At 43.3% G+C, this 17,937-nt stretch overlaps 1 protein-coding gene and 1 long non-coding RNA gene across 4 annotated transcripts in view; one reads left to right on the top strand and one right to left on the bottom strand.

Moving 5' to 3' along the window:
• The window catches only part of Ftz-f1 (ftz transcription factor 1), a 139,165-nt gene that overhangs the window by 89,968 nt on the left and 31,260 nt on the right, over positions 1-17,937 (top strand). For 2 of the 3 annotated variants that reach the window (XM_077426451.1, XM_077426450.1), the window contains exon 1: positions 12,683-15,513. In XM_077426451.1, the coding sequence (XP_077282577.1) occupies positions 14,298-15,513 (1,216 nt within the window). In that variant the 5' untranslated portion in view covers positions 12,683-14,297. Of the gene's footprint in view, positions 1-12,682; positions 15,514-17,937 lie in introns of those variants that run through there. The other variant, XM_077426452.1, reaches the window with a different exon arrangement.
• On the bottom strand, positions 6,694-12,676 carry LOC143908699 (uncharacterized). Its single transcript, XR_013260218.1, has 2 exons — positions 12,366-12,676; positions 6,694-7,097 (listed from the first exon to the last, which is right to left on the bottom strand). It is a non-coding gene; the product is annotated as an uncharacterized LOC143908699 (long non-coding RNA).

Raw genomic sequence — 17,937 nt, 5'->3', positions numbered from 1 at the left:
AAAAATAAATAAAGAATTTTACAGTTAACGACTTATTAACATTAATCATGCTTTATTGCGATTATGTTTTATGTTGAAATTGAAAAATATATACAAGGTGTACAACTAAAAGGGTTACAGATTATTATTTTTAAAAAACTGAGCAAAATATTAAATTGTTGTTTTCTTTAGAAATAATAGTCCGTAACACTTTTAGCTTCATACCTTGTATTATATACGGTTTATGAGATTATAAGATATATTGTTTATAAGATTAAGATGCGTAACACTACAAAAAGGCGTGATATCCGTACAAAATTACCTTTTTAAAAAAAAGGTAAAATGAGCGCCAAGTACACGCATAATAGTGTATATGTATTATGTTGTTACCCTGTTATGTTGTTACCTCGAAAAAAACAAAGTGGTAGTATTATACCTCCAAATAGCTTTATCCTGTACATACTGTTTACACAATGCGTAATATACTACAAAAAGGCGTGATATCCGCACAAAATTACCTTTTTTAAAAAAATGTAAAAAAAGGCGCCAAGTACACGTATAGTAGTGTATATGTTGTTACCTAAAAAAAAAAGAAAGTGGTAGTATTATACCTCGAAAAAACCTAAGTAACAAGTGGTAAATCTTTATATCTCGAAAAATCTCGAAAAAATCTAAGCAGTAGTATCTTTATTTCCGAAAAATTATAACCCAAGTGATACACGTCACAAAATTATGTTACCTTATCAAAAAGAAGAGTCGCGCTTCAAGTGATCTATTACAATTACAAAAAAGAAATGATATCTCTTTAAGTTAGAGCGCCAATTACAGAGAGAACATGTATATTGCCTCAAAAAATAATTGTTGCACTACATTGAAAAATCTTTACATTGTGTCAATTAGAAAAGAATGTATAATAACAATTTTATAAGATTAAAAAATTTTATTTAAATTTAACAAGGGAATACAAGATATTTAAATACAAAGTTATTTACATGTGTATTTTTTAATGGCCACAAAGAATTACAGAAGTAACAGTACAAAATAAAAATATTTTATTAAAATACATAAATTTTCTTGTAAACAAACTTGGCGCTGCTAGACCTCGAAATTTTAAATAAATAAATAAACTTATTCTATACTTAATTATAAGCCGCATTATCCGCCGTCCGCGTAGTCACGCACACCCATATCACTCACTCCCACATCCACGCTGATAATCATTTAATATTACTCCCATTGTATTCTTCTCTGAATTATTTTTATTTATTGTTGTCCTTATTTATTTAAAAGGTCTAGCAGCGCCAAGTTTTTTTACAAGAAAAATTTATGTATTTTAATAAAATATTTTTATTTTGTACTGTTACTTCTGTAATTCTTTGTGGCCATTGAAAAATACACATGCAAATAACTTTGTATTTAAATATCTTGTATTCCCTTGTTAAATTTAAATAAAAATTTTTAATCTTATAAAATTGTTATTATACATTCTTTTCTAATTGACACAATGTAAAGATTTTTCAATGTAGTGCAACAATTATTTTTTGAGGCAATATACATGTTCTCTCTGTAATTGGCGCTCTAACTTAAAGAGATATCATTTTTTTTTTGTAATTGTAATATCTTTTACCAGAATTTTATCCCATTTCTTGAAATTACAAATATAACATATAGAGTGATTCAGAACGAATGTAGTAAAACTTTGATAAATTGTTTGGGAAGTCATTTTGAATAAAATATGTCATGAACATGGGTCCTATTCTTAATACTTACAATAGTTACAGAAGTTTTAAAATTTTGCTGTTACTATAGTAAAATTGCATATTACATGCTTGGTAGGAAGTGATCTTTGAAAAATTAAAACAAAACAGGAAAATATATAAACATCATTTATTTGCGTTTTATAATAAATATTCAAAATATGCTCCCTAAGCACGCATTGCACGCATTGTATTGATATATGTATTCATATCATATTTTTTTATCGGAATGACTTCCCAAACAATCTGTCAAAGTTTGTGTCTCACACTCGTTCTAAATCACACTGTATCTCTAAATGCATTTTAAATTAGGTACTTTTACATAATAAATGGGAAAAACAAATATTTTTACACTTTATTTCCCCATTTATACATTTTTCCTCATTTATTTTCTTTTTTATTAAAGACAGAACACAGAGTTAACTTTTTTATAGTTATATTTTTTCATTGTTGATTATATACAAGACAATGCAATAATACTAGTTCAGGTATAGTAAAATATATTTAAGCTTAAATCTAATTTATAGCTTTAGGTCTTAGTCCATAAAACTTTGAAAGCTTTCAGAAAGCAATCGCATGTGATGAAAGTTAGAAAAAAAAGGTGTCAAATACAATATAATAGAGAAAGGCGCTATAAGATATATTGCGCCAGGTATATACTATGTCCTTTCTTTCTCTCGGCTTCTTTCTTCACTTTCACTAACAATAGAATGGTACGCGTGCAAGAAGTCGAAACTTAATGATCGCCACGCTCCGGCTACGTATATCCGTTTTTCCTTTTAGAATCGGTTTAGAATCTTTTGCTATCACATGGCACTCTACTCGATTCCGCGTTAGCGCAGCGAAGTAGAAACAACTTAATTATAGATCCGGCACGCCCTCTCTTTATATTATTGTCATAAGATTATTAGAACAGCGATAAAACCTATCAACATTTCCCTGTTGTTATTACATTACCGAACAATTTTATTGATATGCGATACGTCGATCGATATAAATTTTCAGACACAAATGCCTCTGAATAGATCTTAGTATTTTATCGGTCAAACTATTTGCGGGGTGCAGTGGAAAAACAGACAGGTGGACAAACAGATAGATAGATAACTATATGCATACCACTAGCAGACGCGTTATTTAAGCACTGTCTTTCATTTTCCGAGCTATTCTCGGAGCTCGGAAAAATCGAAGAATTCGAAGGAAAGTAGAAAAGATCGCGAATAACTTTTAAACATTTTTTACAATGAATAAAAATGATTAAAAATATTGATTGTATTTCTAATATTAGAACCTTTTCGTGATGACACTAGGATGGACATGTGAGGAGAAATCAGAATATATTTCAAATCTGTCCAACAAAATTGATTTCTTTTCGATTAATACTTATAATTTACACCTGTCTATCATTTTGATCATTTTCTATGCCAGTCAAACTTTAATGATTATTCTACTATGCATCGGTAATAAAAAATATAAAAATAGGAAGCCAACGAAACTCATCTAACACGTCTGTGTGTGTGAATGTGCAGTCTTTTTCAAGTCTATGTGTGATTTGGCGAAGAAAAGTGACTAAAATTTTAAAATAAAAAAAAAGAGAGTCAAATAATTTATGATTTTGGATTAAATTAGAGTTTAGATTCTTTTCTAGATCCATTTGAAAAACGGTGAGACAATGCGCTTATTCGCACGCACATCCATGCAGCCGATCGAGGCTAATGCGCAACGACACCTTCACATTCCGACCCGTCCGTAACTCAAAAACCACCGATGCATGGTTTTTTGACGGTTCGACGCTTCCGTCAAGAAGAAATAATTTAGCCGCGAGTTAAAAAAAACATTTCGCGGATAAAAGGAGAGGCGATAAATAGTTTTCGAACGATCTCTGTATACAATCTCATACTTTTCTCTCATATTATTTTTTATTCTCTCACTGGCACGTAATAATGCGCGCGCGTATACAAATGAGCGCACGCGCACCTCGCGATATTGCAACAATACGTTCGTCGATGCGTCGCGCGCGCATGCACGCACACGCGGAGGCATACATAGGCATAGATACGTCACGAGCACACCAGCACGTGGTCTCGCGGTACCCCATGTGGGTAAATGTGTCAAGGACGTGCGAACTGGCCTGCAAAACGACGATTCGCTTTTCGATGAAACATCGTTCTCTCTCTCTCTCTCTCTCTCTCTCTCTCTCTCTCTCTCTCTCTCTCTCTCTCTCTCTCTCTCTCTCTCTCTCTCTCTCTCTCCCCCCCTCCCTCCCTCCCTCCCTCCCTCCCTCCCTCCCCTCCCTCTCTTCTCTCCTCTCTTATCTCTCTTCTCTCGCTCTTTCGTTTTCATCGTCATTTCTGAGGCAAAGCGAGCGGCGATTTTTGCGAAATCTTTATTACCAGAGCATAAACATAGCGAATCGGACTTGGGAAATGGGTCACACACATCGAGGACCAAGGCTTTTTCGGAAACACTCGCGGAAACTGATAATCTTCCGCTGGAACAAAATCAATTTATACTCGTGGAATTTTATTTGAACGGTCCGGAGAATTCGGATTCTACTCAAATCGCGTTAATTATTTTACATTGTGTCACAATTATGTCACATTAATAATAACGAATTGACGAAAAATTGTCATTTCGTCTCAGGTATATTTGTTTAGAAACGAGGAAAATCTGGGTTAAACAAATATCGCTCCAGGTCACTCCGTCGTGCGAACGGCACGCGAGGCGTAAATAATCGGTGACAGCAAAAAAAGAACAACTTCGTCACGTTGGTATTTGTTTTCCTTGGTAGATCCTCGTAATACCCTATCGGAATGCCTGAAGCTGAACGCGCGATTTAGATACTCCGGATTTTCGTAAGCGTAACACAAAGGAGAATCCCTCCCTCTTCCCCACCGCGACAGAAATATTCATTACGTTAATATACGACGTGTAACCGCACAATCGGTTAGATTTTACTTTTAGTTTCGAAAATGGGATTGCGAAGTGGGGATAGGCCTTGGCATACATCGCACACCGAGACACATCGTTGGTAGCGAGAGAGTGAGAGAGAGAGAGGGAGAGAAAAAGAGGTACACATCGTACACCGGTACGCTCGTATTCCCCGACGAATATTACAAACTATACAAACTATGATTCCACAGCGAAGAGTAATCGCATCCCGAGACACGGTATTCGACGAACGAGCGCTCTTATCGGAATCATCCTTCCCGTTTCTTATTAATAACGTATATTATATCCGTGTATCTCTTTCTTTTTCTCTATCCCTCCCTCTTTCAATCAGCCCAGATGCAACAGGCATTATCCTGCCTGAGTAAATTACCTCAGTGTCCCAGTTTGAAAGATAGATTATTTGAAAAAAAAAAAAAAAAAAAAAACAACTTTGTTTTGAAAAATAAACTTTAACTTTGCCAAACTAAATTATTACGTCGTCATATCGACGCTCGAATTGGCTGAGAATTCATCAAACCCTACAGCTCTCTTCGATACTTGTGTATCGCACTCATGTAAATGACGTTAATTGATTGCTATATGCACCCAATATAGTTTTATCGATTTATTAATATTTTGTCCTCAAAAGATTAGCTGCACATTTTTTTCAATACTCCGATGGGTAGTAGATATTACGGTGTTCTCCGTGACCTAAATTACCTTAAATCAAAACAAGTTATCTGAGTTTCTGAATCTGGTTTACTTCTTTTTGCTTCTTCATAGAGGAAGCTTTGTTTTCGTAATAAAACAAAAAAAAAAAAAAAAAAAAAAAAAAAAAAAATCGTTTTTCTGAATGTGTTCAGAATGTTCTAAAATGTCGAAAAATTGCTATTTTTAAAAAATGTCTGTGTCTGTGTGTGTGTGTGCGTGCGTGCGTGCGTGTGTGTGTGTGTGTGTGTGTGTGTGTGTGTGTGTGTGTGTGTGTGTGTGTGTGTGTGTGTGTGTGTGTGTGTTTGGGTGTGTGTGTGTGTGTGTGTGTGTGTGTGTGTTGTGTGTGTGTGTGGTGTGTGTGTGTGTGTGTGTGTGTGTGTGTGTATGTGTGTGTGTGTGTGTGTGTGTGTGTGTGTGTGTGTGTGTGTGTGTGTGTGTGTTGTGTGTGTGTGTGTGTGTGTGTGTGTGTGTGTGTGTGTGTGTGTGTGTGTGTGTGTGTGTGTGTGTGTGTGTGTGTGTGTGTGTGTGTGTGTGTGTGTGTGTGTGTGTGTGTGTGTGTGTGTGTGTTGGTTTTTGTGTGTGTGTTTGTAAGTATGTGTGTGTGTGTGTGTGTGTGTAGGTGTGTGTGTGTGTGTGTGTGTGTGTGTGTGTGTGTGTGTGTGTGTGTGTGTGTGTGTGTGTGTGTGTGTGTGGTGTGTGTGTGTGTGTGTGTGGTGTGTGTGTGTGTGTGTGTGTGTGTGTGTGTGTGTGTGGTGTGTGTGTTGTGTGTTGTGTGTGTGTGTTGTGTGTGTGTGTGGTGTGTGTGTGTGTGTGGTGTGTGTGTGGTGTTGTGTGTGTGTGTGGTGTTTGTGTGTGGGGTGGTGTTATTTGTGTTTTGATATTTTTTGGGGATGTGTTTGGTGGGGTTGATTTTGGGGGTGTTAGGTGGTGTTTTTCGTTATCTTTTTGTGGAACAATTTTTTTAATTTTGTACTCATAAGATTTAAAAAAAAAAAAAACGTGTGAAAGTTAGTGCACTTTTTACAATACTCCGATGGGTAGTAGATATTCGATGTTCTCCGTGACTAATTACTCAATCAACAGGTTATCTGAGTTTTGAATCTGGTTTACTTCTTTTTTTTTTATCTTTTATTGTTCTAATCAGTTCGCTGCAATTTGCATGTCTTGGTTCAGTGAAATTATTTCAGTGCCCTACTTTAAAGATAACTCGACGCTTCCTTTTTTTTGTTGTAAGATCTTATTTTATCCCTGTGTGTGTGTGTTGTGTGTGTGTGTGTGTGTGTGGTGTGTGTGTGTGTGTGTGTGTGTGTGGTGTGTGTGTGTGTGTGTGTGTGTGAGTGTGTGTGTGTGTGTGTGTGTGTGTGTGTGTGTGTGTGTGTGTGTGTGTGTGTGTGTGTGTGTGTGTGTGTGTGTGTGTGTGTGTGTGTGTGTGTGTGTGTGTGTGTGTGTGTGTGTGTGTGCTAAATTTACCGAAATTTCTATAACTCCAGAACTAATCAACCAAATCTTAATGAATTATATATGAAATAGGGGTAGAATTTTCCGGGGAGTACTATAGAGTGTATAGTTTTTCGTTATCTATTTTCTGGAAACCAATTTTTTTAATTTTGTTACTCATAAGAATTATAAAAAAAAAAAAAACGGTTGAAAGATTAGCTGCACATTTTTTACAATACTCCGATGGGTAGTAGATATTACGATGTTCTCCGTGACCTAAATTACCTCAAATCAAAACAGGTTATCTGAGTTTCTGAATCTGGTTTACTTCTTTTTTTTTTATCTTTTATTATGCATCTCATAATCAGTTCGACTGCAATTTGCATTGTCTTGGTTCAGTAAATTATTTCAGTGCCCTACTTTAAAGTATAACTCGACGCTTCCTTTTTTTTTTAAAGATCTTATTTTATCCACTCACGATCTTATCAGATATTATTGGATTTATTATGTTTATATTGTGATTTTATTTACCACCTTTCTTAGCGAAAGATAAATAACATTTTTCTAATATCCATAGGTCAGCATTAATTATCGCGATCTTTTTCATTGAATTCTTTATCTATTGAATTATCCATATCTACGTTAAATGAAAATGTTTTTTTTCCTCTTCTTCAAAGGTATCCACGTGTTACTTTTCGCTATCTATAACTAGGTCAAGACTTCTCAAGTTAGTTCTTTAGCAAGTTTAAAACTTTCGTTATAGATTCTCGAGGTGCGCAAAGTATTCTCGCATGGCCCGTTCTCGCATCACCGCGACAATTATTCCGATTGGCGTCGCACGCGAATTCACACGCACGTCCATTTGACCACGAGGCGTTTAAATGATCACCGCGATGCTAATTGACCCAAAAATCAAGCGTGATGCCGATAATGGTCGCATAATTTCAGTATATACGGGTAAAGGACTGTCACGATGCCGCGGCAGGCTTTGTCGTCGTGACTGTCGTCGTGTTATCGCGTCGCGTTGAGTCCTGAGCGCGGTAACGAGTTTACACCGAGTTGCGGAATATATATATATATGTATACGTATAAGCATAGGGTGTAATATAAGTACAAGGAGGAAGACAAAAAGCGCAGCGGCGAGTACACCGCGTCGCGTCGCATTGGCGATACTTTTGCACGATAAATTACTTTATTTCATGCCACTCCGTCTATAATTATTCTCTCTGCCTTTTGCATGTTATTAATCGCTCGCGATAACGAGCCGGCGAGTGGACTCGCTAACGCATCGCGTCGCATCGCATCGCGTCGACGGCGAGCCTCCACGTGCTAGCCAATTCTGTCGGCGACATGCTAAACGATATTATCGTTAATTGGAGCGTTGCAATTCGACCGTGTTACGCAACGCGGTGACACCAAGTGTGACACTTTCTGCAAATCGACGAAACTTATTTGAATAAAGAACAGAACGTTTCTTTCTCTCTTTTTTCCTTTTTTTTTTATCAACTCAGCCGACCCGGGGCAATTGCACCCGGTGCCGTAATACGCAATGCCGCATTGCGTAACGCGATGCAACCATGCGCCGAAAACGCGACACTCGAAAGTGAAACCGATTCCATCCGATTCTCCGTTTTACGACGCGTCGCAGCTAATTATCTACGCCGCCCCACTCCGGGAGCGCACGCAATTTTGACGTAATCGCGGTATCGTTGTAAGAAAAAAAAGAAGAGAAAAAGAATTGGAGAGAATCTTCAGCTCGTGGACGCGGACGCGACGTGCCCGTATGTATGGCGACTGCTAAACGCGGTGTGTTGCGCCGTCGATTTTACACTTTGAAAGTTTCTGGGTCGCGGCGTGCGGATGGGCTTTCACTTTCCTCCGTTCCGTCTTCCGTTCTTTCGAGCGCGTTCTGTGTCGGCTGCTGGGGCCCTTTTCGCTTTCGTTTGACCCTTTTTCGCTCGCGACAATTTTTATTCCACTTGCGTCGACGGCTACGCGATCGGCAGCAACGCGCCATCGAGGCCTCTTTCCTGTAGGCACCTATTCGGTCGACAGCTATCCGGTAAAAATAATACGTGAGCGTACGTGCGTGCGTGCGTCGGGCGTTCGGACGCGACGTGCTCATGCAGGTACTCGCTTCCGATCCGCACCGGTTCGAACAAAAGACACGGACCGCTGTTTAGAAGCAGAGGCGGTACAATGAGGAACGGAAGTTCGATCGATCGGGTGTATTTTTTCAGCGGGATTCGAGTCACGGCCCTCGTTTGCGTCGTGCTTCATTCGAATCGCACACTATTACGGAATTTGCGTAGCCTATTATGTCCCGCGTATCTGTATAAAGCGGTCTTGATATATTGCTTGTCGAATACGATAAACGATGTTAACGTAACGTCGTCACGCCACATCATTTTGTAATAGTCATTACACAAGGAAAGTCTGCTTTTTAAAATTGCCATAAAATGTGGAATGTACGAATGTTTCTTTCATTATCATTTTAAACGCAATGGATACTTTGTAAGTGTCGGGCAACTCACTTTGCTTTATACAAGATGGCATTTCGAAAAAAACCTCGCCCAAATGGGTCATTAGCGCACAACATTGAATCATAGGTCATTTTGTAGGTATTGTTGTGTACATCACTAGCAAAATAAGTTTAGGTTCTGGAACAGTGGGCAGAAGAAGTTATGATCGGTTCAGTTATCAATCTTAATACCTAATTCATTATTATCTTCACCGTCATCGTCAGAACTGTCAGAAAATGATATAAAAATATCTTTAATATGCTCCTATGTCAGCTTAATTCTTGCGTTTGAATGTTTTTTTTTGTCTTTCGGTCAAAAATTGCAAACCAGACGCAGGCCTGAAATTTTCACCGAACAAACCAAAAAGTTCGTTACCGCCGTCACCATAAGAAAGTGCTCTGGGCGCATGGAAGTCTGGACGATATTATGAAATATATTATTTTATATAAAATTAGTAATATTATAATATTTAAGTTAAATAGTGTAAAGTTTTTAGTGCCAGTTAGCTAATATTACATATAGTAATATGCGAAATTCACGCCCACGAGGGAAAGTATCTTTCCCCACGTTTTTGAGACGTGAGACTATGTTATTATTATTTCTATCAACCTTCTCTACAAATGCAAAGTCAAGTGTGTACATGGTCCAAAACCTTTTAATAAGATGGGCGAGGTTTTTTTCTACTAATGAATTTTGCTCCGTTATCGTTACCGCGATATTTCCCGGCCAAGTAAACGGCAGAGGGAAAGAACCCGTTGTGTGTTTCATAACGAACTCTTTTTTTGGAATTAACGTTATTCTTTTCGACCAAGTTGCGCTTCATCATTTACCCACATCCTCGCTTCTCCGAGCACCGCCACCGACCCCCGCTACGCAAATCCTTATCAAGCTTTTTACACACGCTTTTCGTGCTGCTTTCGTGCTGTTTGTGGCTTGGAAACGCGGGTGAGCGCAGAGGCCCAAATCGGGTATGTTTCGCGCGCTCAATAGTTATCATAAGAATTGCTCTATTATAGAATCGACGTCGAGACACGTTTGTTCTCCAGAGCTATTTCTCTTTTAGTACTCCTAGTGTGTGTATTATTACGTATTCTCGGATGCTGCCCGAAAGCGACGATGTATCTCTCGTAAATTTTTTTTTTCTTTCTTTTTTGCGACGGATTTTTTAACGACTCCTGCGTAAATTCTAGGATCAGTTTATGGGGTAAGATGCGACGTACGCTTAATCTCGAAACCTGGTGCACCCGATGCGATGACAACGATGATGACAACACGCTTGCGATACTCCGCAAGGCGTGCATTCATGTGTGCCCGCGCGCGATCGCGCGCTTCTTGCGGGTGTATATGGGTTTGTACGTGGATACGTGTGTGAGTACGTGTGTACGCGCTGTTACAGCAGAAACGCTCGCTCGGTCACTCGTACGAGAAAGAGTGCGAGAGTTGGCGAGTGAATAAATGAGTCGAGCGCGGGAGAAGGGAGGAATGAGGAGGGGCGTGCGAGGAAGAGAGAAAGTGAGAGTGAGCGCGGCGCGGCAGGAGGGAGGGGAGGGACCGAGCAGAAAGAGAGAAAGAGACGTCGCGGCTTTCCACGGCAGGTAGAGTACGCCTGTACATACGTACGAGGTAGGAAGGCGGTGGACGGGGTTAAGGGGCGCAAGGCGGGAGAGAGGCGAAAGAAAGACGCACGCACGTCGGCGGAGGAAGACGAAACGCGCGCGGCGGGAAAAGACGGGGTCCGCGAGAAGGAGAGAGAAAGAAGGAGACGACGGCGCGGCCGCGAGGGGCGAAAGGAGGATACAAGGGAGCGAGAGAAACAACGGAGACAGACGGAGAGAAAGAGGAAGCTCGACGGGGAACGGAGGGTAAACCAGAGACGGAGCGCGGGGGACGTAACGAGAGGGAGCGAGTCGCGGCTGCGTCATGTTCTCAACGAACTGGGTCAGTAGGTCTCCCCACCACGCTCCGCGTCGCACATCCACCGCTCGTGTACGCGCGTACATATCCGTACCCACACAGGCAGGCGTGGAGCGCTGGTGCTTGTCTCTCTCGGGGAGTGCCAACGGCGTTGCTGTTGACCCAGCCGCGGCCTGTACGTGTCTCGTGCCCGCGAACGCTTACCCGCGGCCACACTTCTACCTGACGATATATCCGCGGCGGCGCGGCTCGCCAGTCGTGCACTTTGAAAGCAAGAGTCGCGCTCTCCTCTCCGCGCGCGCGCACGCTCCCGTCCCCCCCTCGCACAGCAGTCTCTCGAGAACGGACTCCGCGCTCCTTGTCTCGAGACGCCGCGCGGAAAGGCCGAAAAAAGATTCGGTTCTACCCGATACGTTCGCGGAATGCGTCTTACGTCATTCGTAGGACCGGTCGTTTTCTCAGTTTTGCCGACGAGATGCCGCGAGAGCTCTTTTTCTCCTCCTTTGCGTACAGCGGCCGATAGAGTTTTATACTATACGTTTCCAAAATTCGTCTCTCCGCTGCGCAAAAAATCGACTCCGATCTCGGAGCGGGGACCGGATACGAGCCGCGCGTCCGTCGTCCGTCGCGCGTAACGAAGCCGAGCCGGCCGAGCGCCGAGCCGAGCCGAGCGACGCTCGCGCGCGCTCGCGGACAATATTTCTCCTGCCGACATAGACCTGGTTCCGTAAGTAGGTCATCCCCCGCCACAGGTCGCGCAACCTCCTTCTCGCCGTCCCCCTCCGCTCTCTTCGACCGCGGCAATCCCGCCCGGCCGCCTCCTCCCCGCCGCGACCGCGTGCTACTCGCCTACCCCCCCCTCTCTCTCCCGCCCGGCCGTCCGTACGGGCCTCTCAGGCAGCACCTCCACACGTCGAATACCTGGCCGCGCGCGGTGGCATGCGCTGCTGAATCACTTTCACTTATGCCGTGCGCTGTGTTGGTTACACTCCGCGCCCGCGTCTCGCTCGCTCCGCTCGCGTCGTTAACTCTCTCTCTCGTTTCCTCCTTCTCGTCGCCCCTCGGCGTCTCGCTGCCCGTCGGTAAAGGGACACGCGCGCCTTCTCTCTATACCCACCGAAACGCCGAAGGAGCCTGACAGTAGTGCGCGCCTCGGCACCGTTCTCCGTGGCACAGTTTCGTTCAATTTTCCGACTGTCCGCGTTTGCCGTCGTCGTCGTGTCGTCTCCTCCTCGTCTTCATATCGCGACAAATGTCGTCGATCTCGTTGTCACGCGTCAACGAGCGTCGCTCGGTTTTCAGAAGTGCGCCCGCTGGCAGTAACGTGTACTTAATCGGCCGCGCGTTATCGTGAGACGGGAGTGATCGCGGCGTGAGAAGTCGATAGCAGCAGCAGCAGCAGCAGCAGCAACAACCGCAACCGCAGCGGTACAAGTAGCGTCGTCTCGTTATCTTCATCATCATCATCATCATCATCATCATCATCATCATCGTCGTCAATCCGACGTTCCCGGACGACGCGCCGCAGGGGAACGACGTGGGCCGTTCTCGTCGTCGTCGTCGTCGTCGTCGTCGTCGTTGTCGTTGTCGTTGACGACGTTGTTACCACTGCGCGCTCGCAGCAATACGTCACGTATACCGTGTCTCGCAAAGGCGGCCTCCCCGGCAGTCTCTACCTACCTACTCCATCCATGTGCTGACGGTAGGGCAGCGGAAGGGAGGGAGCGGGCCCTTCGGGAAAGCAACGAGCCGAGAGGACAACTAGTCGTACGCAGATAGGCGAGCTGTCAAGTCACTCTGCTCAGCTCCGGTCCCGGAGTCCCTTGTTGATCGCGCGCTCGTCCGTTCGTTCGCTCGTTCATTCGCTCACTCGCTCAACTCGCTCGCTCGCTCGCCGGTCTATTAGTCATCCGAATTACAGTGCGTGCTAGCGCTCTCTTTCGCGCCTTCCTCCACTCGCGATAATACAATCGCGATTGTGTGTCGCACGTAGACCCGTGCCGTGTTTGTTGACAGTCTCGCGCGCCCCTGTGCTACTACCGCGGCGCTCCTCGGTCCTCGTGTCGTTGCTGTCGCATGTGTGTCCGTCCATCTGTCCGCCTCATCCGTGGTGTTACTCGCCGGAGTCTGGACGCGCGATATGCGGATGGACGTATTCGTCGTACGCGAGTCTCGTCGTCCGCGTCGCGCTCGGCGATAAGTTGGATTACAGTGTGCGGACAGGAGAGGAAGCGACGAGGTTCGAAAGGGGGCTTCTTGGTGCTGTTTGCCGCTCGTTCGCTCCGTTTCGACAGTGGCGAATGTTAACGCGCGCGGCGACATTCGACGATTGTTATCATGCCTCGGACGTAGTCGACCTCGACCGACGAGTTTGTGTATCCGCATATACGTTTGGTGGTGCGCGATGGTTTTTCTCGATAAACGTGTGTAACCCGCGAAAAAGAGAGAGAGTGAGAGAAAGAGCGTGACTGGTGATCGATATTCTTATTCGTGCCCCAGGGCACCAAAGTCGAGTGTGTGTTCCCTCTTCCCGTACCCGCGGAGGAACTCGCGTTTCCTCCTCGCTACGAACTGTGCCGGCGTTTTATTTGTTGACATCGACGTCATCGTTGCCGTCGAAAACGACATCAGCGGGCGCGCCAGGTTGCATTTTACGAAACATTTAACAACCGGCTTGCCGGAAATTACGCGTTCGCCTAAACGGATCGAGAGCGATGTCCCGCGAACGTGACCAACTGAACGGAATAGATAGACACAAATATACAAAGATATATATAGATGTAATTTATTGAGACCTCCTCGAGAAGTCAGCTTGATCGACGTTACGCGACGATAGCAGAGTAGTGCCCAGAAATTTAGTAAAGATTTGAGAAAGAAACGTCGGAGTGTGTGAGAAAAGGGAGGAAAGTCAAAACGAGTCAAAACGAACGTCTCTGTGTCGTCGCATCGGGCGCATCCGAGAGGGTGGCAGGGGGGCTTGTAGCCCCGTTTCACACACATATGTGCCGATACGCGAGCACGTCCGTCCGTCGTGCGGTGCTTCTCGCGCATGGGTGATATGTTATTGGAGATGGAGCAGCATTCGGGCCTGATATCCCTGAGCATGTCGCCGTTCCACCTGAGTCCGCAGGGCAGTCCGCAGGCCGCTGGACAGCAGCCCCCGCAGCAACAGCCGCAGCCGCACTACGGCTCGTCGGCTTATAGCAGTTGCGCGCAGAGCTCGCCATCGCCCATGTGCCATCAGCCGCAGTCGCAGTCGCAATCGCAGCAACAGCAGCAGCAGCAACAACAGCAACAACAGCAACAAATGTCCGCTCACAATCAGGCGGCACAGTCGCAGGGCATGTCGAGTTTTGAGGCGGCCTTCTTCGACGCCCCCCTCGAGGATCATCGATGCCCCGTGTGCGGACACAAGAACATATCCAGTTATCAGTGCGGTTTGCAAGGCCTGCTCACGTGCGAGAACTGCAAACATTTCTTCAAGCGCAACAGCTCGCCGTGCAGTAATAAAAAGGTTTACACGTGTCTCTTCTCTCAAACGGGGGGTGGCGGCGGCGGCGGCGGCGGCGGCGGCGGCGGTGGCAATGGCAATAGCGGTGGCGGCAACAGCGGTAACGGGGGTGGTAGTGGCGGTGGCGGTGGCGGCGGTGGCGGTGGTACCTGCGGCGCGTCTTCGGCACTCGAGATCTGCGCCAACAAGAAAGTGTACACGTGTCTATTCCCGCCTACAGGAGCCGGAAGCGGTAACGGAGCCTGCGGCGGCACGTCCACCAGTCTCGAAGGTAACGGCGGCGGTGGCGGTTACGCCAGCAGCGGCAGTGGCAGTGGCAACGGCGGCGGCCCTGCCGCCGGAGGTGGCGGTCCAGGCGCGGCTAACGCCGCGATCAGCGGCGGGCCGGCCGTCGCCGCGGGAGGTGGCAACGTCGCCGCCGGTTCGGTCCCGACCGGCGGCGGTACCCTGTGTCACCCTGGCCTGGGCCAGGTCGGTGTCGTAACCGGCTCGATACCGTGCCCGTCCGATTTCCCGGACACCAAGGACATCGTCATCGAGGAGCTGTGTCCCGTATGTGGCGACAAGGTGTCCGGTTATCACTATGGTTTACTCACGTGTGAGTCCTGCAAAGGATTCTTCAAGCGCACCGTCCAGAACAAGAAGGTCTACACGTGCGTGGCTGAGAGATCCTGTCACATCGATAAAACTCAGCGGAAGCGGTGTCCCTTCTGCCGTTTTCAGAAGTGCCTCGAGGTCGGCATGAAACTCGAAGGTGAGTCCTTTTCAGTGTTACTTATCGAACGATTATTAAGGATATACCTACTTAAGACTTAAGCGAACGGTCGTGCAACGAAATAATTCAAAGATAATTTTGTTTAAAGCTTTCTCCGACCGTCTCGTAAGCGAGAGTAGGACGTCAACAAATATTTTACTTGCATTCGCTGTTTCTTCGTTCGCTCGGCGTATATTCATTTTTTAGTATGAAAATGCAAACTGATGTAAAGCATCAAGAGATAATTTTGAGTAAACTGAAAAAAAAAAATTCCATATAGTTATACTATAAACATTATATATACAATAAGACCTGTTCTACAATATGTCGTATGTCGCTGTGGGATGTCGAAACGCGATGGTCCAATGAGGAGAACTCGTTTTCGAAAAAGAAATTCTCTCATTGGACTATCGACTGCATTCTGACATCCCACAGCGATGTATACAACGTATCGTAGAAAGGGAAAGAAACAGCGATGGCACCAGAAGCGAAAAAAGATCATTTGTACACTTTGAAGACAAACACGAGGAATATTTTAAGCATTTGTAGCGTTTTACATTTCTAATTACTATTGATAAGCACCGTTCGATGCCACCCGCAACATAATTTACGAAACGCTTACGATAATCTTTACATTTATGTCAAATATAATAATAATAATAATTAATTTTTATTTTAACGGGACAAAATACCCTTTAACATACAGTCAGAAAAAGAGAACATACATTTTACAAAATCTAATACGAAGAGTATTTTTATATCAAGCCGAGACTCTGGATTGATTTATTAATTGATATTACGAGATATTACGAGATAAGTCGAGAAAGCTTTAGTTTCAAAGTAGTTACAGAGCCGCAAAATAAATCTACCCTATTGGAATAATTGCTCGCGGAGATCATCAATCTATTAAGCAAGAATTTGTCCCATATAAAGTACGGTTCTATCCGATATGAAAGACGGAGTACTGCTTTAAGTTTCTAGTTGGAATGCTAAAATTTCTTCTTAACAAATTTGGACCATCAATAAAGTAATTATATTTGATTATTAAAATCGAAGAGGGGGGATTAGAATTATTGCGGAAAAAATGATAAACAAGCTTTAGTGCGTACCGTTGAAAAGCGACTCCCGAGAGAAAAACTCAAGCGCGAAGAGAAGAGAAGAAAAAAGGATGAATTTTTTCGAGTTACGACCTCTTTTTATACAGAGTAATTTCGATTTTAATAGCAAAAGGTGTCGAAAAGAATTTTAGCGAAATATCGAAATATCTATGCATCTTATCAGATAAATAACTAATCCAATAAATGATCCAATATATTATTACATGTTAAAAGCATATTTCATATAACACCGATAGATATCTATAGGAACAAAAAGTCTGTCAAAAACTGAATCGATTTATTGAATCGCACGGGAAACGTTATAGATATATGATATATACCTATATGTATAGATTTGTAACTCGTTATGTAGATAACATCTCGCGAAGAATTTTATCGACGGGCATCTGTTATCAAAAATAATGTTTTATGTGCATACGCGCAGTTGAGAGAACCTAGGATCGATGCACGTGAAATACGACGCAAAGAATACTATTTCAATTTGCTAATTTTCATATTTGAAAAACCGATAATATTAATTCTGATCGTTAAATTGTGTGATGAAGGTTATCGCGATGAAGGTCTGAATCGCGATATCGGATAACAGCTAGCGTAACGTTAATGCCTCACATATAACTGATAACAGGCTAATAATAGACCCAACAATGCAGATCGACATAACGTCATTAAGTAAACCGTTATAAAAAATTCCCGCAAAATCGCAAAGTCTCATTCTGGACTTCTAGAGAATTAAATGTAAATCTACGCGTATACTCGTGTATTAAATCCACGCCTATTTCCACGTACGAGTACAGTACATTCAAACACAAGTTTATTTAAAGATAAAGGATGTAAAAGGAGATTAACGAACCAAGCAAGGTATACGTGCTAATAAAGTATTAATAAATAATGTGAACAAACGTTTCGACCTGTAATAAAGTAAAGTCTTCAGTGCGATATAACATAACCGTCACTTACAAACTAAAATTAATGAAATATAGTCAGATTATAAAATTCGTAAAACAAGTATGTAGAATACCAAATTATCTGGAGAAGAGTCTCTTGATGTGCAAGAATGATGGAATGTGCTCTCATAATGTAATTGTTCAAGTGATGCATAAGTGTAGGCGGTAAAGGAACCGATTTTGTTAGGAACAGAAAGATTGAGGATAAATATGAAAAAGTTGGTGTTAGTTACATTATAAATAAGAAAGAGGAAAGTATAAAAGAAGTAATAAAAACATAGAGAAAGATAATTTTTTATTACTTGATTAAACGTTAAATTGGTCTTAAAGAGAGTTCCTTAAAGAGAGAAAAAAGAAACAAG

This window comes from Temnothorax americanus, unplaced genomic scaffold (genome assembly GCF_048541705.1).
Source record: "Temnothorax americanus isolate GAGA-0224 unplaced genomic scaffold, ASM4854170v1 Scaffold111, whole genome shotgun sequence".
NCBI classification, from domain to species: domain Eukaryota; kingdom Metazoa; phylum Arthropoda; class Insecta; order Hymenoptera; family Formicidae; genus Temnothorax; species Temnothorax americanus.
The sequence above is the reverse complement of the archived record's forward strand: the minus strand, read 5'-3'. Positions and strand labels throughout refer to the sequence as shown.